Source organism: Pongo abelii, chromosome 12 (genome assembly GCF_028885655.2).
Source record: "Pongo abelii isolate AG06213 chromosome 12, NHGRI_mPonAbe1-v2.0_pri, whole genome shotgun sequence".
NCBI lineage: Eukaryota > Metazoa > Chordata > Mammalia > Primates > Hominidae > Pongo > Pongo abelii.
In genome coordinates, this window is record NC_071997.2 from 68,841,808 (window position 1) to 68,868,836 (window position 27,029).

General features: G+C 36.4%; 1 protein-coding gene across 21 annotated transcripts in view; it reads left to right on the plus strand.

Moving 5' to 3' along the window:
• Nucleotides 1-27,029, plus strand: part of WDPCP (WD repeat containing planar cell polarity effector) — a 720,444-nt gene that overhangs the window by 283,524 nt on the left and 409,891 nt on the right. For 6 of the 21 annotated variants that reach the window (XR_010136176.1, XR_008522112.2, XM_054547461.2 and 3 more), the window contains exon 1: nt 10,698-10,876. The exons of 12 other annotated variants lie outside the window; for them this stretch is intronic. Coding sequence is in view for 3 of the 9 variants with exons in the window: in XM_054547449.2 (XP_054403424.1) it covers nt 10,754-10,876 (123 nt within the window). In the remaining 6 variants the exon portion in view is untranslated. Of the gene's footprint in view, nt 1-10,696; nt 10,877-27,029 lie in introns of those variants that run through there. 3 more of the 21 variants (XR_008522111.2, XM_054547450.2, XR_008522113.2) reach the window with 2 other exon arrangements.

Below are 27,029 nucleotides of genomic sequence, written 5' to 3' on the forward strand. Positions count from 1 at the left end.
GGGGCAGCGACCTGATCCACTGGGAATGCTCCTGTATTAGGTGTCCTGCAACCCCTGTTGGGGGGGGTCTCACCCAGTCAGGAGGCACGGGATCCGGGAGGCACTTAACAAAGCACTCTGGCTGCCCCTTGGCAGAGAGGGTGTGCTGTACTGGGGGGAATCCCACTGGCTTGGACTGCCCGGATTCTCTAGAGCCAGCAGGGGGAAAGACTAAGTCCACTGAGCTACGGAGATCACGGCTGCCTCTCCCTGCAGGGGCACAGTCCCAGGGAGACCAGAGTTCTGCCCATAAACCCCTTGCTAGAGTTGCTGAAATTCCCTCAGTGAGGTCCCCCCAACTAGTGAGGAGGGATGGGTCAGGGTCCAGCCTAAAGAGGCAGTCTGGCCACAATCTGCCACAGGCACTGTGCTACGCTGTGAGGAATTCCTCCTGTGTCCAAACTGCCCAGTCTCCTTGGCACTGGCAGGGGAAAAATAGCAGACCAGAGCTGCAATGATGGCTGCCGCCCCTCTCCCTGGGAACTTGGTAGTCTTAGGCAGTCTCCAGCCAAGTGGCTGTAGAGAATCTGCACAGCTCTGTGCTTTAGACTAAGGCCCTGCTGGCATGAGCTCATGAGGGGATCTCCTAATCTGTGGGCTGCTCAGATCTGTGGAAAAAGTGTGGTTTCTTGGGCAGGGTAGCACAATTTCTCACCCCCTCTCTTGGCTGAGGGTGGGAGCTTCCTTTCCCCCATGTAGCTCCCAGGTGGGCTGTCATACCACCCTGCTTTTCCTCAGTCTCCATGGGTCTCACCAACCACCTAGTCAGTCCCAGTGAGAGAACCTGGATACCTCAGTTGTTGGTTCAGGATTCAATCACCATTTTTGTTCATCTCAGTAGTAGTTGAAATTTTGATGAGGAGGATACTTGCATAATTTCATAATATCTGCCCACAAAATATTTATTAATCTTTTTTTTTTGAGACGGAGTTTCGCTTTGTTACCCAGGCTGGAGAGCAGTGGCGCGATCATGGCTCACTGCAACCTCCACCTCCTGGGTTCAAGCGATTCTCCTGCCTCAGCCTCCAAAGTAGCCGGGATTACAGGTGCCTGCCATCACACCCAGCTAATTTTTTGTATTTTTAATAGAGATGGGGTTTTGCCATGTTGGCCAGGCTGGTCTTGAATTCCTGACCTCAGGTGATCAAGTACAACATATTTGTTAACTGGGAGAAATCATGGTAGACACCAATTAACCAAGTGACATAAGTTGCCAACCCCAATAATGGGACAAATAGACATTGTGTGCTTCCTGATATAATGAACCTAGAAGAGCATGACATCAGTTCTGCAGTATTCTTGCCAAAAATACGTAAGCCACATCTAATTCCAAGGAAACATAAGAAAAATTCAAAGCGAAGAAACTTCTATAAAGTAACCAGCCTTTATGCATCAGAAATGTCAAAATCAAGAGACAGCAGGAGGTGCTCCGAACTGAAGTGGACCAAAGAGACATAACAGTGAAATGCAAAGCATGATCCTGAATTGGATCTAAACATTATTGGAACAATGGGTGAAACTGGCATTTGGTTTCTGGTTTAAATGGTAAAATTGTGTTGATAGTAAATTATTAATTTTGATGGTTGTACTGTGGTTATGTGAAAGAGTGTCCTTGGTTTTAGGAAATACACACTGACATATCAAGGGGTAATGGAGCATTGTGTCTGCAACTTAATTTCAAATGGCTTGAAATAAATTTGTGTGTGTTTGTGTGTATAAGAGAATGTTAAATTGAATGAGGTAAAATGTTAATTGGGGAATCTGGGTCAAGGGTATATAGGAGTTTTTTTTTTTAAATCGTTTTTGCAACACTTCCATTAACTTGATATTATTTCACAGCAAAGCTAGAAAAACAATCCTCTTTTCTTCTAAAACTGAATATCCCTATGACCCAATTCACATTGAATGCTCTACTTACCAAGAAAAAAGTTTTTTTTTAAAGCATCAGATTGATGTAAAGGTCAGCTTAAATATTTACACAAAATAGAAGAATGGAAAATTATGTCTTGAATATGTTGAGGTCAACATGAGACATGTTGATATTTTAAATCTTTAAAAAAATACCCTACACCCCAAAATGCATAAATCATTTCCAAACAGAGATGAATTGAGGAAAAATAGCATCCTGGAGGACAAAACACCTCAGGCATTCATCCCCTGACCTAACCAAATGACAGATTTTGAAGCAACTTCAAAGCTGCAAAAATAACTGGCTCTGACATGTACCAGGATTGGGAGGATGGGTGGGAACTACTTCCCACAACCTTGAAATAAATGATTAGTTCTTAAAGAGAATAAAAGAAAGTGTTGTATCATATTTCATAAATGGAATTTAACAGTTGAAGAGTTCACATTACTCATTTGTTATTTTATTATTACTTGGCAAAAGCTCTTAAAATTAAATCAAGCTTATTTTTATATCAATTCTTCCTCTCTCCCCCTTACAGTGGTGTGGGGAGAACTAAACACTTAAAAAATACTGTTGCTTTCCCCAAGTGTCAGTGAGTCTGTTGGATGCTTTTCTTTCAGTGCCATCAGGCCCAGAGAGGTTAAATTTCATTTCATAATTCTTAGTTTGGCATGCAAGGCCTTCTATAGTTTAATGGTAACCTATCTAACTTTTCTTAACTTTACTGCTTAGTAGAAATCACCTTTAGACACACTTGTATTTATTTTACGCTGAAAACAATCTTTGGTTTTTATTATGTGTGATTCTCCTACCTCTGTTATTTTCTAAAAGTTTGCTACTCATCTGACAAAACACAGGTTCTATTTCTTCCAAGAAGCTGTTTCTAATCACTGTTGGTCCACAGTGATTTCTCTGTATTAAGTAATTTATAGCTTTCTTGTTAGTGCCTTTTATTTGGCATTTAGTCACACATTTCCTATTAAATATCCTGTATTATTGTTCTGCTGTTTGTATCTGTGTCCTTTGTCTTCTCAACTAATTTGTAAACCCTAAAAGAAGAGATACCCAGCATCACACAATATACCCATATAACAAACCCACACATGTACCCCCTGCATTTAAAAGTTGAAATAAAAAAAAGAGGAGATACTGTGTTGATACCTTATAATCTTCCTGACAGTGTCTAGCTATTTTTTCAATTGGATTACTTCTTTATTACTTTTTAAAATGCAGATATCTTTTAAACACTTGTTACTTAATATGAGAATAAATCTTTAAAAACTGGCATTTTATTACTGCTTTCTGGAATCTTTAAAATTAAATAATTTTTATGCATTAGAGTAGGTATATGTATATCTCTGGGAATAACTGAAATAAACAATATAAAAGAGAAAGAATAGAGAAAATTTACTTTTTATAAGTCTTCATTCTGCTCAGTTTAACAATGCCCAAATACAGAGTAAAATATTGATACTAGTGAAAGAACTTTTCACAACTTTTTTGGGTACTATAATAGAATACTTGGATTTTAAATAGAATATAAAATATTGTTTTAAAGAAAGCAGGGCCAAGTGTGGTGGCTCACACCTGTAAACCCAGCACCTTAGGAAGCTGAGGTAGGAAGATCACTTGAGCCCAGGAGTTGAGACCAGCCTGGGCAACATAGTGAGACCCTCTCTCTTAAAAAAAAAAAAGAAAATGAAAGCAAAACAATATTCATGTTTAGGTTTATACTAGGATAAGAAGATTTAAGAAGGAAAGACTGTGATGGGGATAGGTTAAAAAAGGACAATGAGAAATCTGGCACATTATAAAAAAATCACCCTTTTCAAATGGGTGCCTTTTATGTAACAAATAATTCACATATGTGTCTTTGGTTTTAGAAAACAAAAGCATTATGCCAGCATTTTGCTTTTAACATATTTTGAGTCTTATTTGCCTTAATATTATCTAAGATCAGTGTGTCCAACATGTCCTTGTCATGATAGGAGTCTGTATTAGTCCATTTATGTTGCTATAAAGAAATATCTGAGGCTGGTAATTTATAAATAAAAGAGTTATTTTGGTTCATGGTTCTGCAGGCTCTACAGGAAGCATGGTGCTGGCATCTGCTCCTGGTGAGGCCTCAGGAAGCTTTCAATCATGGTGGAAGGCAATGGAGTCATTGTCGTTGTATCATGGCGAGAGGGGGAGGTTCCAGACTCTTAAATAACCCAATCTCACTTGAACTTAGAGTGAGAACTCGTTGTCTGAAGGAGGGCAACAAGCCATTCATGAGAGATCTGCCCCCATGACCCAAACACCTCCCACTAGGCCCCATCTCCAACACTAGGGATTATATTTCAACATGATATTTGGAGGGGACACACATCCAAACTATATTACATATTTTTTACTAGTGGATTTTTTTGTATTTATTTATAAATGAAAGCTAAGCTATTTTTTCTTGTGGATTAGGAAAGTTTATATTGTACATAAATGATGAATTTGAAGGCCTTAATTTTTGAAATCTTAGAATAAATGCTGATATTTCAGAGAAGAGATTTAGATCATTTTGAGAGATATTTATAAGGTAGACTTTAGTGGGTAGTGGTTGATTGGATGTGAGTAGCAAGGGAGAAGGAGGAGAAAAGACCTATATGTAGGTTTCTGCCTTGAGCAATTGAATGAATGATAGTATTATTTACTAAAACTGGAATCACAGGAAAATAGACAGGTTTGCCTGGTGAAGAGAAGTTCAATTTTAGTCCTTGGTAAGTAACATTATAAGGAATTCTTATTTCAGGAGTTGGGGGTAGGTGAAAGGGAAACAGCTTGACTTTCTATGGGTGTATATATATATATATGCTTGAGATTTAATTTTGTAGATGGAAATTGAAGCTGTGGAAGCAGATATGATCACCCAAGGATAGCGGATAGAAGAGGACTTAGGACAGAATTTTGAGGAATATTAGACAGAAGCAGAAAAATGGTACTTAAGGAAGAGTGGTCAGAAAGATAGGAAGTAAACTAGTTTGGGAGCAAAGAGAAGAACATATTACTAGAAAAAGGAGATGTTAACAGTGTCCAATAATAGGAGAAACCTCAAGTGAGATAAGGCCTGAGAAAGGTCCATTAGCTTTAGGAACAAGGAAGTCGTTGGTGATCTTAACGAAAGCAGTTTCCTTTTGTGGTGAAAATAGAAACATAGTGCAGGGATTGTGAATACATGAAGAAAACTCTTTCAAGAGTTGGTTTTTAAACCAAGGAGAATGGTGGTCATTGGAATTAGAGGAAGGGGTGTATGTGTGTGTGTGTGTGTTTCTTAAGATGGGAGACAAATATAGTTAATGCTGTTGGGAATGTGTGAGATAAAGAATCTATGCATGAGAACATAGGAGAAGCCAGTATAATGGCAGAACTAAGTTTTACAGAAGACAAGGAGAGCGAGAGAAAGCATTGGTTGACGCATTTGAAGATGTTTAAGACAGAGTGGAAGGAAGTTCAGAGAGTACTGCAGAAAGGTCTGGAGTGGAGGGAAGCAGTGGGAGATGGCATAGGAAAGAGAGGGAGTGAGCACATTTTTACTGCATAAACAACTAAATTTCAGATCTCCCTTTCTTACTATTTGGACCAACAAGATCAGAACCTTGAGTGGAAGTAGCCACTGATGTGGGTGTGTTCTTATGTCCATCTTCCTAATTCCTGTTTATGAGAATAGTTTTGTTGTTGTTGTTGTTGTTGTTTTGAGACACAGTCTCACTCTGTCATCCAGGCTGGAGTTGCAGTGGCTTAATCTCAGCTGACTGCAACCTCTGCCGCCCTGGTTCAAGCGATTCTCCTGCCTCAGCCTCCCGAGTAGCTGGGATTACAGGCTTCTGCCACTATGCCTGGCTAATTTTTGTATTTTCGGTAGAGATGGGGTTTCACCATCTTGGCCAGGCTGGTCTTGAACTCCTGACCTTGGGATCCACCCGCCTCGGCCTCCCAAAGTGTTGGGATTACAGGCGTGAGCCACCGCGCTTTGCTAAGAATAGTTTTAAAATATCTTTTATGCTAATGACTTGGTAATTTTTTTTTTCTAGTTTCCATTAAAGTATAAAACACTTTCTTGACTATGGTGTTTTTGTTTCTGAATTCACTAATTCTGCTAATTTTATTATTTCCCTCCAATTACTTCAAATTTCCTTTGAGGCTCTTTTTATTTTTAATTCCTTTAGATGGATGCTTAGCACAAATGATATTTTCTTTTTTTTTTTTTTTTTGAGACAGAGTCTCGCTCTATTGCCCAGGTTGAAGTATAATGGCAGGATCCTGGCACACTGCAACCTCCGCCTCCCAGGTTCAAGTGATTCTCCCTGCCTCAGCCTCCTGAGTAGCTGGGATTACAGGCGTCCGCCACCATGCCCAGCTGATTTTTATATTTTTAGTAGAGACTGGGTTTCGCCATGTTGGCCAGGATGGTCTTGAACTCCTGACCTCGGGTGATCCACCCACCTCTGCCTTCTAAAATGCTGGGATTACAGGTGTGAGCCACCACGCCCGGCCAACAAATGATATTTTCATCACTGTTTAACATACATACTTAAAACTTTTTCTGCCGATATGTTTTTCACCCATGGTTGTTTAGAAGTGTGTTTCCTGATTCTTAACATATGGACATTTATTTCAATAATTTTTTGGTTGACTTCTAACTGAATTAGTTAGAAAATGTGTTTTGCTGGACATGATGGCTCATGCCTGTAATCCTAGCTACTCAGGATGCTGAGGCTGGAAGATCGCTTGAGGCCAGGAGTTCAAGATCAGCCTGGGCAACATGGCGAGACCCCGGTCTCAAAAAAAAAGGAAAGAAAATGTATTCTTTATGATCAAAGTACCTTAACATTTGTCAAGACTTAAGATGTGGTCTATTTGATTTTTTAATGTCCAAATTGAGTTTTAAAAGAGTACATATTCTGTAGCTTTTGAGTGTGGTGTTCTCTACATGCCAATTGTGACAGATTTGTTAATGCTGTTCTAAAATCCATATCTATTCTGATTGCCATTCAGGAAACTAAGAGTAGATTTACTTCTGTTAGTTTTTGTTTTATATGTTTTTGAAGGTATGTTATTGGATGCATATTAATTATAAATTGTTTTTTCATGGTGAGTTGAACCTCTGTCATTATAAACTGACTCTTTATCTTTAGAAATAATTTTAAAAGCCTTTTTTGCTTGATATTAATACAACTGTACCAGGTATCTTTTTGTTAGTATTTTCATGAAAAATCATTTTTCCTTCTTACTTTCAATCTTTGTGTTTCCTTATATTTTAGATGTGTCTCTCATAAGTATTATGTAATACTTATGTTTGCTTTTTAAAAAAATTTGGGATTGCTTCTAGTATTTATTATTTTTGTTTTGAGTTATATGTCTTAAGTTTTTAATTAATATTTTTTATTGATGCATAATAGATGTACATATTTTCAGAGTATATGTGATAATTTTGATACATTCATATAATCAAATCAGGGTAATTAGAATATCTCTCACCTTAAATATTTAACTTCATGGTAGAAATATTTGAATTATTCTCTTCTAGCTATTTTGAAATGTATAATAGATTACTGTTAAGTATAGTCATTCTACTGATCTGTGAAACACCATTTGTATCTATTAATAAACTGCTCTTCATCATCCCCCACCCCACCTTCCCAGCCTCTGGTACCCACAAGTCTATTCTCTATCTTCATGAGAGCCACCTTTTTTTTTTTCTTTTTCTACCTTCCACATATGAGTGAGAACATGTGATATTTGTCTTTCTCTGCTTGGCTTACTTCACTAACATGATGACCTCCAGTTGCATCTATGTTGCTGCAAATGACAGAATTTCATTCTTTATAATGGCTGAATAATATTTCTCTGTGTGTGTGTGTGTGTGTGTGTATACATACCACATTTTCTTTATCTGTTTATCCATCGATGGGCACTTGGGTTTATTCCATACTTTAACAAATTTTGTATAGGGCTGCAATAAAATGGGAGTGCAAATATCTCTTTGATATATTGATTTCCTTTCTTTTGGATATATATGCAGTAGTGGAATTGCTGGATCATATGGTAGTTCTATTTTTAGTTTTTGAGAAATCTCCATACTGTTTTCCATAATGGCTGTATTGATTTATGTTCCCACCAGCAGTGTTTAATAGTTGAGCCTACTCTCCTTTTTCTCTACATCCTTGTCAGCATCTGTTGTTTTTTTTGGTCTTCTTGATAATAGCCATTCTAACTGGGATAGTATGATGTCTCTGTGGTTTTGATTTACATTTCGTTGATGATTAGTGATGTTGAGCATTTTTAATATATTTCTTGGTCATTTGTATGTCTTTTTTGAGATATGTCTTTTCATCATTTGCCTACTTTTTAATAGAATTATTTGTTAAACTGTCTTTTAAACTAGCTAACTCTTTCATGTTTTCCAACTCTCTAATCTGGAATTAATTCTTTCTATTGAGTTTCTAATTTCAAGTATTATATTTTTCATTTCTAGTTTATTTACTTTCTCTGAAATCTTTTGTCTTTTTTTAAAAAAAAAGTTTTCTGTTTTCTGCAGTATTTCCAACCCTGTTTTTTATGTCTTTATATATAAATATAGTTATTTATTTTCTGTGCCTGATTCCAATATATTAAGTTTTTGAGTTTGCTTCTGCTTTCTAATACTTTTACTGGTTCTTTTTCATGATACCTTGTTTTATTATGTCATTTTTTAAATTTGAAAAATTAAATAAGGCTTTGGGCTCTGGAATGATCATGTAATTATTCTTCCAAAAGGAACTTTGTTTGCTTATGCTGTGCATTTGAGGTCACTTACAAGCCTGGCACCAGTTTGGGCTAAATCAAGATTTAAAATGCTTTGAATACACCAGTCAAGAGAATTTGGACTGTAACTGTATGCAGTGGCTTGCTTCAGGCTATGGTGTCTCAGGTACAGAATCCCCTGGCCTCCTTTCAGTGCCAAGGCAACTTTAGTTGGAGTTTTCTAGAGTAGGAAAGATTGGGTGAGTTTACTTTTCTTTCCCTTTTACGTTGAGAATTCAAACTTGTTGTTAGAGTTGGATTGTCTATTAGATCCCCTACCTTGAGCAGGCCTGGACTCTGTCTTCTTTCCTCTTGAATTTAAAAACTACATTACTGTTTTGCTCTGAGTTCATATTAAAGGCTCTGAGTTATCTATTTCCACATACGTCATGCATAAAATATCTCATGTTACCATTTTCACTTCATTTTATTCTTTAGGAGGAACAGGAATGAGTGTTACCCCATTTCTCCATTTTGCTGATCAGAGGAGCTAATTACAGGCTAAGGCCCTCCCAAGCGTGGCTCTCATTTTTCTGCTTCAGTGAATATAGTATCCCACAATATTTTTGTAGGTATAGTTCCTTGGTGTGCTGGGTTAGACTTAGGATCCTGAGAGGTATGGCTGTCAGATCTTAGGAGATTGTATTGTTACAGTTGGTCTCTAGGATCATGGGAGCAAGACCCTGCATCAGTCTAGCAAAGAGAAAGGTTTTGGTAAGTTTTATGTAAGTCAGGAAAAGCCTTCAATCCACAGGCACATTTCACAGTACTTTTTTTTTTTTTTTTTTTTTTAAATCTGAGCGCCTCATATCACTATAAAGCTCAGTTCTCAGGATGAGTAATAGGAACCCATCAGAAGAAACGAGAGGGGCTGGAAGAGCCCTTTGTAGACCATTGCACTGTTTTTTGCCAAGGAGGTGTCATATTCTTGTGTACCTTCAGCCTCTAGAGAATACACCATGGTCCATGAACACTTGAATGTTTCTAGGTGGATCTGAGCTCTACTTGACATCATGGCACCAAGGAAATCACTTGGATTGTTTTTTTATACCCTGCTTTAGAGAAACAAATTATATAAATCATACCTCGACTAGACAGAAGGTGAAACATAAAATGTTCGGGTAGATTATCACAGGGTGGATAAGAAAATGCATCATTATAGAAGCCTGATGCTGGAGAACAAAGGGTAATAGACACTATCCAAAGAAGATTTGATTGCATACCTTTGCAGTTTAAATGGGAAGCCTGGACTAGTTTTCAATTTGGATTGAAGCCCTCCATTTTCATTTATCTGTCCCTTTTTTTCTTTCTCTTTCTCTCCCTCCTCTCTCTCTCGCTGTCTCTCTCTCTCTCTCTCTCTCACACACACACACACACACACACACACGTGCGCAAACACACACACACATTCTACTCACACACTTTAACACTTAGGACTACTACTCTAAGCCAAACTGTATTTGGCTCTCTCCTGGCTTTCAACACTGGAGGTTGGCAAGTTGGAGAACTGGTATACTTACCAGCCAGGGAATTCTGTAATCCATGGCCGTGGCACCCTGCTGCTAGAAAAGGAATAGGATTGGCTCTCCCAAGTGTAGATAATGGATCATAAAGTCGTTGGAAAGGCCTTAGAGTACCTTTCTGTTCTGCCTGAGTTCCTCTTTTTCTCCCTCTAGCTTACTTTATGAATTCTTAGTTTTAACTATGTAAAGTCAATGTTGATTCTAGTAATTCACATGAATAGTTTATCACTTATGCCTGATTAAAATGTAGAACTGCAATAATGATTTGTAATAATCAGGTACATTATTAAATAAATGTCAGGTTAATATTTTAAATTTCATATAATATGGTAATTTATCATTCACAGATGCACATTTAAAGAAGTTATTGCTCAACACTGTAACAGGAACATTAATTTTAAAAAATCTAATAACTATTGAGGAAACTAATAGTAACATACCTTTCCTTATACACAGCTTTTAAAATATGATTCTGAGTGAAGAACAGGAAAAAGAGCCTACTCTGCCTACTACTCTGTTGTCCTCAGGAAGCCAAAGGAGTAGAGAGAAGAGGAGATATATACCATTATTGCTTTTGCCCATGAAAATGGTAGGCCACCTACCATTCTCATTTTTGTCTATTAATTTTGACATTGAAATACATTCTAGATTTTTAAAAGTGAGTCTTTTTGAAATAATAGAGAATCAGTTTGAACACATTTGAAATATGTATTTCAGTGTACACTTAGAATATTTTAAATAGACTATAATTAAAATCTAAAATTTTAATATATCCCAAACTTAATAGTTGATAAGTCTTTTATAAGTCAAACAAAGTTAAACTTTTATAAGTTAAAGATAACAAAGTTTAGATGGTTGATGTAGTATGGTGGTATCATGGTGGTGATGATAGGGGTTTTTGTTTTGTTTTAAATGCTGAGAAAACTTTATTAAATTTGTGGAATTATTGAGTAAACACTAGGTGGTGCAATTGTGCAAGGACCGTATAATGAAGTATGAATTTTTTGAAAAAAGGTGTCAGGATGAAATTAAAATTATAGTTTCAAGAAACTCTTTGGAAATAAGAATTATCAAAATACTAAAATAGAATGAATGAATCTTGCTTTGCTATTAATTGGTCTGGGATTTAAATGGGGACCTATCTTGTGATTTACACTAGAGGTCTCAAGCTATTGGTATACTGTTTGTATTGCATTTTAAGCTCAGCTAACCATACCACCCTCCCCAGAGTACAAATAAAGTACATAAAATATAAAAGAAAATACGACAACAAAAAACTGATCCAATTTGGTTTTCTGTAAAATTTAAATATTAAATTGCTCTCTGACTACAATTAAAGAGGCTTACCTTCTACTATTTCAAATTATTCTAAAATGCCCTAGGATTTGAGTAATTTATATCTGTAATATTATATCTCATCAAGTAATTGTTGATCAGTTAAAACTTGAAAAGTAGCTTTCCTTTTGGCCTATGTGTCTTCTTTTATTCACTGAAAAAACCCTTGCATTCCTATGTATATTCAAGTCATTAAATTATTAAAGAATCAGCTTCTGAAATGAAAAATAATTATTATTGTTTTATTTATATGTTGAAATAAAGTAAAAAAAATTATATGGATAATAATTTAAAGCCTTAAGTCTTAATTTGGAGAGGTTTTATTTTCCTTTTATTTTCCAATTTGAGATACAATACATTTTGGGAATTAAAAAGAGAAGCCATCTGTGTTTTCCCTTGAATTTGTGAATAATGTTTTGGTTACATTTGTATTTAAATATTTTTCAATATTTTTGAAGCACAAAATGAGGCTATCTTACCATTTCAAAGCATTCAATGGTCATCACAGAAAATCAGGATCAATTTAAGTACTTCAGTAGGCTATTATAACTGACAGAATTACACAAACTATATGTGTATTCGTATATGTTATTTTTCTGTGAATAAGATAATGCTCTCTCAGATGCAGAGTCATACAAAACTGATTTTTATACTTCACTAATGTAGTGAAACAATATAGGATATAAATGATTTTCTTTTAAAACTTATTTTCCATTAACAAACAACTGTACAAAAATTATAGCATTTTTGGAAATCTAGATTTATGTTTTATGAAATTCTTTCCCTATAGTGTTTTACTACTTCTCTTCAAGACTACCACCTTTAGTATTTTTCTTTTGAATATTTGATATTTTTATTTTGAGGTAATGTTGTTTCATTGCTTATGAATAAATTATTACACATTTATTTCAGAATATGTTCAAGTTTCCTTATATATAAGAATAATTAGATTTTTTTACTAGTAATTAGCAGAGGAGGTTTGAAGGGAAGAGGTGTTTTCCTTCTGTTTGTGAAACAGATGTATATGTGCACAGACTCATGGACACACATATGCGTCAGAGACTGCTTGGGATTTACTGTAAGTCCAGGTGGCTGGGCCATTGCTCATGGTTTATTTGATGATATATATTTTCATTTTAAATTTATTTTAAGTCTCCTTTGAAACTTTTGGAATGAAACATGTAATTAATATTTTAAAAATACATATTTAGTATTTGAGTAATGCAAGCCAGTTTTAGACAAAATGTTACAGAAATAATTTGTGGAATTGTAAAATTACGATTTTTATAATAGTTGGAGCCTTTATAAAGTGACTTGCTGCTTTGCAGATATATCCATTATCGCAATTGCCACTATTTAATGGCACCCATGGCAGCTACATTACCCAGGGGCTGAATAGCCGTGAAAATGGGAGTAACCTCTGACCTCAGAAATTGTTCTTTTAAAAGAGGATTGAAACATTGGTGATAGGAAATTTGAATTGCTCTTGCAGCTGCAGTGTTTGTTCTGTGAATACTTAATTTAGTTTAGAGCTATACTTTCTCGTCCAAATCTGTCAGTCTTTCAGAAGCATCAAATTCACTTCAGGAAGAAAAAAAAAATGCTTCCTTCCCAGGCCTGTATTATTGAATGCAGTATTCAGGCTTCAAATAGTTTCATTTAGGTAATACATATAGTCTCAAGAATGGGAGTCCTCACATTTGACACGCTCTGTTAAATATATAGTTCGTTCAAACCCCGTCCAAGATATTGCTATGCGGTCACTTATTTTGGATAATCCTTTTAATGACTGTAACTCAACTTCTTAGCTATGTAGAGAACTGATAGAGAGTGTGTGTGTGTGTGTGTGTGTGTATGAATTAATATATAAATATATATGTGTATATATACATTATGTAAATATGTTTAGGCTTTATAAAGAATTTAGATTTTTTAATAAAATTTGAAAGATAAACTATGTATAAACTGCGAAGGCCTTATGTTGGGTGCATAGAGAGTTAAACATAGAATACTCATTAAGGTAATGGGATTGCTATGATTAATTCTTACATGCTGACTGAAAATTTAGCCCAAAGAGATTTGGAAGTGATGTCAAAAAAGCAAGTTGGTCTGTGGTCTTATTAGTTTGATGTTATTAACTAGTTGGTATGGCACTGGCTTTTACATGACTCTTATTGCCTTACCTTTAACATTAAATAATGCATTTATTGATAAGAGAAGGGAGAAATAAGGGCAGAAACCCAGCATTTGCTGGTTTAATAACAAACAGGGGCAAAATTGAAACATTTGCTATATATTTTAATATTTGTTATTCTACTTTTCCTTATGATAAATGGTTTTGAAAAAACAAGGAAGGATGTTATGGTGGAAAAACCAGTATTTATGAGAGTAATCTAATATGCTTCTTTTTCAACATTACACAGTTAAGAATAATGTGAAATGAAAAACCATGTATAATTGTAACTTATTTTATTATACACTGTATTGCATTATAAATCTTGATAGTAACAAGCCATTTATTTGCATGCAGTTTTGAAAAAAACAAAGGACTACTGAAGCCCATTTGGGTTAAAATGCTTATTAGGCTGGGCATGGTGGCTCATGTCTGTAATCCCAGCACTTTGGGAGGCCAAGGTGGGTGGATCACTTGAGGCCAGGAGTTCAAGACTAGCCTGACCAACACGGCAAAAACCCATCTCTACTAAAAATGTAAAATTAGCCAGATGTGATGGCACATGCCTGTAGTCCCAGCCACTCGAGAGTCTGAGGGAAGAGAATCACTTGAACCTGGGAGGCAAGGTTTCAATGAGCCGAGACCATGCTACTGCACTCCAGCCTGGGCCCCAGAGGGAGAGTCTACCAGAAAACAAACAAACAAACAAACAAAAACAACCAGCCTGGGCAACATGGTAAAACCCCATCTCTACAAAACAAAAACAGAAAAACACAAAAATTAGCCAGGTATGGTGGTGTGCACCTGTAGTCCCAGCTACTTGGGAGGCTGAGGAGGGAGGATCACTTGAGCCCGAGAGGTTGTGGCTGCAGTGAACTGAGATCGCCCCACTGCACTCCAGCCTGGGCAACAGAGTGAGACTCTCAAAAACAAACAAACAAACAAACAAGAAAACCACTATATCAAAATGGATCCAATTAAAAACTGAAATATAGAATTTAATCATGTTTTAATTAGGAAAATGTATAACAGTTCTAGTTTGCTACTTTTTGCATTTCATATTTAACATAAACAGTTACATACAGAGACACGTTTATAAACACATATAATATAAAACAGTCTCATATTTTCTGGCACATCATTAGTATTTCCTTATGTCTTAAGGTTTAGAGGTGCTTCTTGGTGAACACTGAGTCCATTCCTTAGACAACCATAAGGGGGGTCTTCTATGTCAACAAGTTGCTCTCATTACTCTCCTTATCCCACCATGAGAGGAGGTCTTTATACCAACAAGCTGCTCTGTTTGAACAGTGTGTACATAATTATCTACTCTGAAGGTGAACGTTTTGTGTAATGAATTTTCAGAATTCCGTAACTCTTAATTCATTAGAATAATTGTGTTTGCACTAATTGTTTATACTTTGACTTTATATGAGTTTAAATAACCTAGTAATAAAACAGAAATTTTTGATGTTTTAGAAGAATATTGAGGCCAAATAAATATGTCTATTGTTTATAAAAATAATTAGTAAATTAAATACTATTTCTAATGTAGAAAACTTGTTTTTGTCTTGAATATACTTATACATACCATCTTTAAGTCACCTTTAAGTAGTGATACCGAAAAGTTTCTACGTAGTTAATAAAAGTAATTGTTTTTAAAATTTAATTCTCAAGAGACTATTCATTACATAGCTCTTGGAACATAACCTTTTAATGGAATATCCTGCTTTTATTTAACATTCCAATGAGAATGGTAAAATTATTAAATTAAGTACTAAAGAATGCAAAACATGTCCTGAATAACTCAAGAGATGACTAATTATTATTTATCTACTTATCCATCTATCTATAAATAAATGGCAATACTTAATAGAATTATTGGTTCACATTCTCTGATTATAGATGATAGAATAGTTTACTGGAAAGAAATATACTACTAAAAACTTAATTTGATACATAATCACAGTTTTACCTGAGTTTTATTTTTTTATTTTTTTTTTGAGACAGAGTCTTGGTATGTCACCCAGGCTGGAGTGCAGTGGTGTGATCTGAGCTCACTGCAGCCTCCTCCTCCCAAGTTCAAATGCTTCTCGTGACTCACCCTCCGAACCGATTACAGGCATGTGCCACCACACCTGGCTAATTTCTGTATTTTTACTAGAGACAGGGTTTCACCACGTTGGCCAGGCTGGTTTCAAACTCCTGGCCTCAAGTGATCTGCCCTCCTTGGCCTCCCAAAGTTCTGGGATTACAGGCATGAGCTGAATTTTTTTTAACCATCATTCGTGGAACAGATATTATTCAGTGAAGTCAGTTTAGTTTAACTACATGTTACAGAAGCATTGGCAATGCAAAATAATTTCTGTCTGCTTTCACCTTGTAATATCTGTACAATTTTTACTTTAAATGAAAAAGGGGCTTTAGCTATCAAAAGCCAGATTATGATGAGATAATGCAGTTTTTCACATAAATGTAAATTATGGGTTAACTGTCTTAGTAGAAAACATAAAGTTTTAAAAACTAATCTAATTGCATATTGGGGAAAGTTTCACTTTTCATCAAATACTATTTTTGATAGAATATGTTTAAATATTTTAGCAACAAACATTTAAACAATATTCTTTAATGGTATGTTAAAGGTCTAGGAGACTTGGGTTCAAGAATTGCAAAGGAGAAAATTGAGAAAACTCTGAGAAATAGACACCAGCTGTGAATTTTAATGACTGGCATTATATTGTTTTGAAAATATTTTCACTAACCACAGTTATTTTGCAAGTCACCTTACATAATTTTTCAGAAGAGAATAAAAGTGACTGATTTCTATTGATAGGATACTGACTCTCAGAGCTATTATATAATGAAATTCTATCAGACTAGTTTTATCTTTTCTGCTACTTTATTACTCTGAAAAATATAAATCTTTTTAACTGCTGAGTTCTTGTCAGTTTGAAAATACATGTCAAAATATATATGCTTTAAAAATATTTTCCTTGAATGATGCATGAATGAGTGTTTTTAAAGGAGGTGTTGACACTAGTGATTTTGATGGTTGATATTAAGCTATAAAGAAAATATACAGAATGATGCAATATATTTAAAGCAGATTTATGTTAGTATATGCTAAAATTGTTAGGATATGGAAATCATCTTTATAGCTGGGCAAACTTGCTTGTATGAATTTCTCTCCCATAGAATGTGCAAAACAATTTGTCAAAGGCAATTTTTTTATTATAAAGTGATGGCTTCAAATATTTTAAAATTATGAAAGCTCTAAACTCAAGTAGATTTCAGCATTCTAATTCTGTGGGATATTCACATTTCTCAGAGTTTCTTCTTTTTCTACACTAGCATATTAATGAATTCAGGTATATTAAGTCAATTTTTATTTTAATATCTTATTTGGGGTTCTGTACATCTAATTTTGTAATTTTTCATGTTATTTTTAATAATATTGCTGACAGTAATTTATAAATACTTGATTACAGCTGAGGGATTATCTTTTATTTGTTTAAAGGCAGGGGCTTGAATTGTGTTACTCTTGAGATCCCTTTCTCAACGTTATGAGTATACTTGTCTATTGTACATAATGTTCTTTAAAGTTTAAGATTTATTTTGACCTACCTGAAATAAAAAAAACCCCAAAACCTTGTTTTTTAGCGCATATTATATGATGATTGCAAATTTATCAGATTCAGATTTTGCCATGCGGGACTTATGCTCTTGTTTGGCAGAGATGGCATTTGTTTATTCATTCATTGATTAATTTATCTGACAGCAAATATTTATAGAACATTTACTATGTTTAAGAACCTGGGTATAAAATAGTAAGTTACCTGTTATGGCTCAAGTTGCTTACAGTTTTGTGGAGGAGACAAAGAAGTAAATACGTAGTTAAAATCTAAGTGTGTAAGATGATGTTATGATTGAGGAAAGCACAACCCATCTAACTGAATCCTAGTGGGGCCTGATGTTGGGGAAAGCTCCCTGGAGAAAGTTTTGGGTAATCTGAGGCCTAGCGTGTATAAGCATTAGTCAGGTGAAGGGTTGGAAGAGAGAGGAAAGCAGGGATAGGTAAGTGCATTTCAGACGAAATGATATGTAAAAAGGCAAAGAGTCTAGGGAACATGGTATGACTCATAGGACCCTAAGACTTTAGTGTTCAGAGGTGAAGCCAGAGCTGTGAGTAAGGATCATTTCATGCATGGTCTTGTGTATCATCAGAATTTCATCCTTGGTGCAATGAGTAGTCATTAAGGCTTTTCAGAGAAGTGACATGATTGCTTTTTGGAAAAATTGCCCTGGCAACAATGTGGAGAATGGATTGGAAAGAGTCAAATTAGAGGCAGGGATACAAACTTTCTGAGTAATTACTTGAGAGGCATTGTCAGCATAAACTATGATGGTAGCAGTAGGGATGAAGAAAACTAGATGTATTTGTGAAATATTTAACTAGTAACAGCAACAGAGTTGATTTACTAGATATGGAGGTTTGTGGAAGAAACAGTAGTAAAGGTGGCACAAATTTTTGTTAAAGATAACTAGGTGGTTGGTGCTTCCATTCAATGGGATTGGAACCAAGGAAGGAGTCTGAAAGCAAAATATGTGAATTCACCTTTAGAAATGGTGAGCTGGGATCCACGGCTCGGGCTCCTAATTCCAGTACTATGGGAGGCTGAGGCGGGCAGATCACTTGAGGCCCAGAGTTTGAGGCCAGCCTGGCCAACATGGTGAAACCCCGTCTCTCTTAAAAATACAAAAAAATTGGCTGGGTGTGGTGATGCATGCCTGTAATCCCAGCTACTTGGGAGGCTGAGGCACAAGAATCATTTGAACTTGGGAGGCGAAGGTTGCAGTGAGCCAAGATCGCGCCACTGCACTCTAGCCTGGGTAACAGAGATTCCATCCAAAAAAAAAAAAAAAAAAAAAAAGCGTGAAGAATCTGATATTTATACCATTTTTTTCATTGTTTGTTTTTCTCTTTCCATTTATTTATCTTCCATCTATCCATTAATCCATCCTTATGTTCTGATGCACTTCTGATGCACTTCAAAGTATATTACAAATAATTTTTTTAAACTAGGTTTACTGTCCTTGCCATAGTTTGCTCAAAATGATGGTTTCCAGCTTCATCCATATCCCTAGAAAGGACATGAACCTCATCCTTTTTTATGGCTGCATAGTATTCCATGGTGTATATGTGCCACATTTTCTTAATCCAGTCTATCATTGATGGACATTTGGCTTGGTTCCAAGTCTTTGCTATTGTGAATAGTGCCGCAGTAAACATACGTGTGCATGTGTCTTTATAGCAGCATGATTTATAATCCTTTGGGTATATGCCCAGTAATGGGATGGCTGGGTCAAATGGTATTTCTAGTTCTAGATCCTTGAGGAATCGCCACACTGTCTTCCACAATGGTTGAACTAGTTTACATTCCCACCAACAGTGTAAAAGCATTCTTATTACTCCACATCCTCTCCAAGACCTGTTGTTTCCTGACTTTTTAATGATCGCCATTCTAACTGGTGTGAGATGGTATCTCATTGTGGTTTTGATTTGCATTTCTCTGATGGCCAGTGATGATAAGCATTTTTTCATGTCTCTGTTGGCTGCATAGATGTCTTCTTTTGAGAAGTGTCTGTTAATATCCTTCGCCCACTTTTTGATGGGATTGTTTGACTTTTTCTTGTAAATTTGTTTAAATTCCTTGTAGATTCCAGATATTAGCCCTTTGTCAGATGGGTAGACTGCAAAAATTTTCTCCCATTCTGTAGGTTGCCTGTTCACTCTGATGGTAGTTTCTTTTGCTGTGCAGAAGCTCTTTAGTTTAATTAGATTCCATTTGTCAATTTTGGCTTTTGTTGCCATTGCTTTTGGTGTTTTAGACATGAAGTCCTTGCCCATGCCTATGTCCTGAATGTTATTGCCTAGGTTTTCTTCTAGGGTTTTTATGGTTTTAGGTCTAACATTTAAGTCTTTAATCCATCTTGAATTAATTGTTGTATAAGTTGTAAGGAAGGGATCCAGTTTCAGCTTTCTACATATGGCTAGCCAGTTTTCCCAGCACCATTTATTATGATAGGGAATCCTTTCTCCATTTCTTGTTTTTGTCAGGTTTGTCAAAGATCAGATAGTTGTAGATGTGTGGTATTATTTCTCAGGGCTCTGTTCTGTTCCATTGGTCTATATCTCTGTTTTAGTACCAGTACCATGCTGTTTTGGTTACTGTAGACCTGTAGTATTCTTTGAAGTCAGGTAGTGTGATGCCTCCAGCTTTGTTCTTTTGGCTTAGGGTTGTCTTGGCAATGCGGGCTCTTTTTTGGTTCCATATGAACTTTAAAGTAGTTTTTCCAATTTTGTGAAGAAAGTCATCGGTAGCTTGATGGGGATGGCATTGAATCTATAAATTACTTTGGGCAGTATGGCCATTTTCACAATATTGATTCTTCCTATCCATGAACATGGAATGTTTTTCCATTTGTTTGTGTCCTCTTTTATTTCGTTGAGCAGTGGTTTGTAGTTCTTCTTGAAGAGGTCCTTCAGATCCCTTGTAAGTTGGATTCCTAGGTATTTTATTCTCTTTGAAGCAATTGTGAATGGGAGTTCACTCATGATTTGGCTCTCTGTTTGTCTGTTATTGGTGTATAGGAATGCTTGTGATTTTTGCACATTGATTTTGTATCCTGAGACTTTGTTGAAGTTGCATATCAGCTTAAGGAGATTTTGAGCTGAGACAATGGGGTTTTCTAAATATACAATCATGTCATTTGCAAACAGGAACAATTTGACTTCCTCTTTTTCTAATTGAATACCCTTTATTTCCTTCTCCTGCCTTATTGCCCTGGCCAGAACTTCCAACACTATGTTGAATAGGAGTGGTGAGAGAGGGCATCCCTGTCTTGTGTGAGCTTTCAAAGGGAATGCTTCCAGTTTTTGCCCATTCAGTATGATATTGGCTGTGGGTTTGTCATAAATAGCTTTTATTATTTTGAGATATGTCCCATCAATACCTAGTTTATTCAGAGTTTTTAGCATGAAGTGCTGTTGAATTTTGTCAAAGGCCTTTTCTGCATCTATTGAGATAATCATGTGGTTTTTGTCTTTGGTTCTGTTTATATGATGGATTACGGTTATTGATTTGTATATGCTGAACCAGCCTTGTATCCCAGGGATGAAGCTGACTTGATTGTCGTGGATAATCTTTTTGATGTGCTGCTGGGTTCGGTTTGCCAGTATTTTATTGAGGATTTTTGCATTGATGTTCATCAGGGATATTGGTCTAAAATTCTCTTTTTCTGTTGTGTCTCTGCCAGGCTTTGGTATCAGGATGATGCTGGCCTGATAAAATGAGTTAGGGAGGATTCCCTCCTTTTCTATTGATTGGAATAGTTTCAGAAGGAATGGTACCGGCTCCTCTTTGTACCTCTGGTAGAATTCGGCTGTGAATCTGTCTGGTCCTGGAGTTTTTTTAGTTGGTAAGCTGTTAATTATTGCTTCAATTTCAGAGCCTGTTATTGGACAAGTCAGAGATTCAGCTTCTTCCTGGTTTAGTCTTGGGAGGGTGTATGTGTCCAGGAATTTATCCATTTCTTCTAGATTTTCTAGTTTATTTGTGTAGAGGTGTTTATAGTATTCTATGATGGTAGTTTGTATCTCTGTGGGATCGGTGGTGATATCCTTTTATCATTTTTTTTGCATCTATTTGATTCTCCTGTCTTTTCTTCTTTATTAGTCTTGCTAGCACTCTATTTTGTTGATCTTTTCAAAAAACCAGCTCCTGTATTCATTGATTTTTTGAAGGGTTTTTTTGTGTCTCTATCTCCTTCAGTTCTGCTCTGATCTTAGTTATTTCTTGCCTTCTGCTTGCTTGTGAATGTATTTGTTCTTGCTTCTCTAGTTCTTTTAATTGTGATGTTAGGGTGTTGATTTTAGATCTCTGTTGCTTTCTCTTGTGGGCATTTAGTGCTATAAATTTCCCTCTACACACTGCTTTAAATGTGTCCCAGAGATTCTGGTATGTTGTGTCTTTGTTCTCATTGGTTTCAAACAACATCTTTATTTCTGCCTTCATTTCGTTATGTACCCAGTAGTTATTCAGGAGCAGGTTGTTTAGTCTCCATGTAGTTGAGCAGTTTTGAGTGAGTTTCTTAATCCTGAGTTCTAATTTGATTGCACTGTGGTCTGAGAGACTGTTTGTTATAATTTCTGTTCTTTTACATTTGCTGAGGAGTGCTTTACTTCCAACCATGTGGTCAATTGTGGAATAAGTGTGATGTGATGCTGAGAAGAATGTATATTCTGTTGATCTGGGATGGAGAGTTCTGTAGATGTCTATTAGATTTGCTTGGTGCAGAGCTGTGTTCAGGTCCTGGATATCCTTGTTAACTTTCTGTCTCATTGATCTGTCTAATATTGACGGTGGGGTGTTCAAGTCTCCCATTATTATTGTGTGGGGGTCTAAGTTCTTTGTAGGTCTCTAAGGACTTGCTTTATGAATCTGGGTGCTCCTGTACTGGGTGCATATGTATTTAGGATAGTTAGCTCTTCTTGTTGAATTGATCCCTTTACCATTATGTAATGCCCTTCTTTGTCTCTTTTGATCTTTGTTGGTTTAAAGTCTGTTTTATCAGAGACTAGGATTGCAACCCCTCCTTTTTTTTGTTTTCCATTTGCTTGGTAGATCTTCCTCCATCCCTTTATTTTGAGCCTATGTGTGTCTCTGCACATGATATGGGTCTCCTGAATACAGCACACTGATGGGTCTTGACTTTATCCAATTTGCCAGTCTGTGTCTTTTAATTGGAGCATTTAGCCCATTTACATTTTTTTTTTTTTTTTTTTTTTTTTGCATCTTTCTGTCAGTTTTTCATTATCTGCAAGGATATGATTATGTTCTCCATTGTCTTTTTTTTTTTTTAATGTTTCTTTTTTTTTTTTTTTTTTCTTTTATTATTATTATTATTATTATTATACTTTAGGTTTTATGGTACATGTGCCCAATGTGCAGGTAAGTTACATATGTATACATGTGCCATGCTGGTGCGCTGCACCCACCAACTCGTCATCTTGCATTAGGTATATCTCCCAATGCTATCCCTCCACCCTCCCCCCACCCCACAACAGTCCCCAGAGTGTAATGTTCCCCTTCCTGTGTCCATGTGTTCTCATTGTTCAATTCCCACCTATGAGTGAGAATATGCGGTGTTTGGTTTTTTGTTCTTGCGATAGTTTACTGAGAATGATGATTTCCAATTTCATCCATGTCCCTACAAAGGACGTGAACTCATCCTTTTTTATGGCTGCATAGTATTCCATGGTGTATATGTGCCACATTTTCTTAATCCAGTCTATCGTTGTTGGACATTTGGGTTGGTTCCAAGTCTTTGCTATTGTGAATAATGCCGCAATAAACATACGTGTGCATGTGTCTTTATAGCAGCATGATTTATAGTCCTTTGGGTATATACCCAGTAATGGGATGGCTGGGTTGAATGGAATTTGTAGTTCTAGATCCCTGAGGAATCGCCACACTGACTTCCACAAGGGTTGAACTAGTTTACAGTCCCACCAACAGTGTAAAAGTGTTCCTATTTCTCCACATCCTCTCCAGCACCTGTTGTTTCCTGACTTTTTAATGATTGCCATTCTAACTGGTGTGAGATGGTATCTTATTGTGGTTTTGATTTGCATTTCTCTGATGGCCAGTGATGGTGAGCATTTTTTCATGTGTCTTTTGGCTGCATAAATGTCTTCTTTTGAGAAGTGTCTGTTCATGTCCTTCGCCCACTTTTTGATGGGGTTGTTTGTTTTTTTCTTGTAAATTTGTTGGAGTTCATTGTAGATTCTGGATATTAGCCCTTTGTCAGATGAGTAGGTTGCAAAAATTTCCTCCCATTTTGTAGGTTGCCTGTTCACTCTGATGGTAGTTTCTTTTGCTGTGCAGAAGCTCTTGAGTTTAATTGGATCCCATTTGTCAATTTTGGCTTTTGTTGCCATTGCTTTTGGTGTTTTAGACATGAAGTCCTTGCCCATGCCTATGTCCTGAATGGTAATGCCTAGGTTTTCTTCTGGGGTTTTTATGGTTTTAGGTCTAACATTTAAGTCTTTAATCCATCTTGAATTGATTTTTGTATAAGGTGTAAGGAAGGGATCCAGTTTCAGCTTTCTACATATGGCTAGCCAGTTTTCCCAGCACCATTTATTAAATAGGGAATCCTTTCCCCATTTCTTGTTTTTGTCAGGTTTGTCAAAGATCAGATACTTGTAGATATGTGGCATTATTTCTGACGGCTCTGTTCTGTTCCATTGATCTATATCTCTGTTTTGGTACCAGTACCATGCTGTTTTAGTTACTGTAGCCTTGTAGTATAGTTTGAAGTCAGGTAGTGTGATGCCTCCAGCTTTGTTCTTTTGGCTTAGAATTGACTTGGCGATGCGGGCTCTTTTTTGGTTCCATATGAACTTTAGAGTAGTTTTTTCCAATTCTGTGAAGAAAGTCATTGGTAGCTTGATGGGGATGGCATTGAATCTGTAAATTACCTTGGGAAGGATGGCCATTTTCATGATATTGATTCTTCCTACCCATGAGCATGGAATGTTCTTCCATTTGTTTGTATCCTCTTTTATTTCCTTGAGCAGTGGTTTGTAGTTCTCCTTGAAGAGGTCTTTCACATCCCTTGTAAGTTGGATTCCTAGGTATTTTATTCTCTTTGAAGCAATTGTGAATGGGAGTTCACTCATGATTTGGCTCTCTGTTTGTCTGTTATTGATGTATAAGAATGCTTGTGATTTTTGCACATTGATTTTGTATCCTGAGACTTTGCTGAAGTTGCTTATCAGCTTAAGGAGATTTTGGGCTGAGACAATGGGGTTTTCTAGATATACTATCATGTCATCTGCAAACAGGGACAATTTGACTTCCTCTTTTCCTAATTGAATACCCTTGATTTCCTTCTCCTGCCTAATTGCCCTGGCCAGAACTTCCAACACTATGTTGAATAGAAGTGGTGAGAGAGGGCATCCCTGTCTTGTGCCAGTTTTCAAAGGGAATGCTTCCAGTTTTTGCCCATTCAGTATGATATTGGCTGTGGGTTTGTCATAAATAGCTCTTATTATTTTGAGATACGTCCCATCAATTCCTAATTTATTGAGAGTTTTTAGCATGAAGGGTTGTTGAATTTTGTCAAAGGCCTTTTCTGCATCTATTGAGATAATCATGTGGTTTTTGTCTTTCGTTCTGTTTATATGCTGGATTACATTTATTGATTTGCGTATATTGAACCAGCCTTGCATCCCAGGGATGAAGCCCACTTGATCATGGTGGATAAGCTTTTTGATGTGCTGCTGGATTCTGTTTGCCAGTATTTTATTGAGGATTTTTGCATCAATGTTCATCAAGGATATTGGTCTAAAATTCTCTTTTTTTGTTGTGTCTCTGCCAGGCTTTGGTATCAGGATGATGCTGGCCTCATAAAATGAGTTAGGGAGGATTCCCTCTTTTTCTATTGATTGGAATAGTTTCAGAAGGAATGGTACCAGCTCCTCCTTGTACCTCTGGTAGAATTCGGCTGTGAACCCATCTGGTCCTGGACTTTTTTTGGTTGGTAAGCTATTGATTATTGCCACAATTTCAGCTCCTGTTATTGGTCTATTCAGAGATTCGACTTCTTCCTGGTTTAGTCTTGGGAGGGTGTATGTGTTGAGGAATTTATCCATTTCTTCCAGATTTTCTAGTTTATTTGCATAGAGGTGTTTGTAATATTCTCTGATGGTAGTTTGTATTTCTGTGGGATCGGTGGTGATATCCCCTTTATCATTTTTTATTGCATCTATTTGATTCTTCTCTCTTTTTTTCTTTATTAATCTTGCTAGCGGTCTATCAATTTTGTTGATCCTTTCAAAAAACCAGCTCCTGGATTCATTTATTTTTTGAAGGGTTTTTTGTGTCTCTATTTCCTTCAGTTCTGCTCTGATTTTAGTTATTTCTTGCCTTCTGCTAGCTTTTGAATGTGTTTGCTCTTGCTTTTCTAGTTCTTTTAATTGTGATGTTAGGGTGTCAATTTTGGATCTTTCCTGCTTTCTCTTGTGGGCATTTAGTGCTATAAATTTCCCTCTACACACTGCTTTGAATGCATCCCAGAGATTCTGGTATGTTGTGTCTTGGTTCTCGTTGGTTTCAAAGAACATCTTTATTTCTGTCTTCATTTCGTTATGTACCCAGTAGTCATTCAGGAGCAGGTTGTTCAGTTTCCATGCAGTCGAGCGGTTTTGAGTGAGATTCTTAATCCTGAGTTCTAGCTTGATTGCACTGTGATCTGAGAGACAGTTTGTTACAATTTCTGTTCTTTTACATTTATTGAGGAGAGCTTTACTTCCAAGTATATGGTCAATTTTGGAATAGGTGTGGTGTGGTGCTGAAAAAAATGTATATTCTGTTGATTTGGGGTGGAGAGTTCTGTAGATGTCTATTAGGTCCGCTTGGTGCAGAGCTGAGTTCAATTCCTGGGTATCCTTGTTGACTTTCTGTCTCGTTGATCTGTCTAATGTTGATAGTGGGGTGTTAAAGTCTCCCATTATTAATGTGTGGGAGTCTAAGTCTCTTTGTAGGTCACTCAGGACTTGCTTTATGAATCTGGGTGCTCCTGTATTGGGTGCATATATATTTAGGATAGTTAGCTCTTCTTGTTGAATTAATCCCTTTACCATTATGTAATGGCCTTCTTTGTCTCTTTTGATCTTTGTTGGTTTAAAGTCTGTTTTATCAGAGACTAGGATTGCAACCCCTGCCTTTTTTTCTTTTCCATTTGCTTGGTAGATCTTCCTCCATCCTTTTATTTTGAGCCTATGTGTGTCTCTGCACGTGAGATGGGTTTCCTGAATACAGCACACTGATGGGTCTTGAGTCTTTATCCAGTTTGCCAGTCTGTGTCTTTTAATTGGAGCATTTAGTCCATTTACATTTAAAGTTAATATTGTTATATGTGAATTTGATCCTGTCATTATGATGTTAGCTGGATATTTTGCTCGTTAGTTGATGCAGTCTCTTCCTAGTCTCGATGTTCTTTACATTTCGGTATGATTTTGCAGTGGCTGGTACCGGTTGTGCCTTTCCATGTTTAGCGCTTCCTTCAGGAGATCTTTTAGGGAAGGCCTGGTGGTGACAAAATCTCTCAGCATTTGCTTGTCTGTAAAGTATTTTATTTCTCCTTCACTTATGAAGCTTAGTTTGGC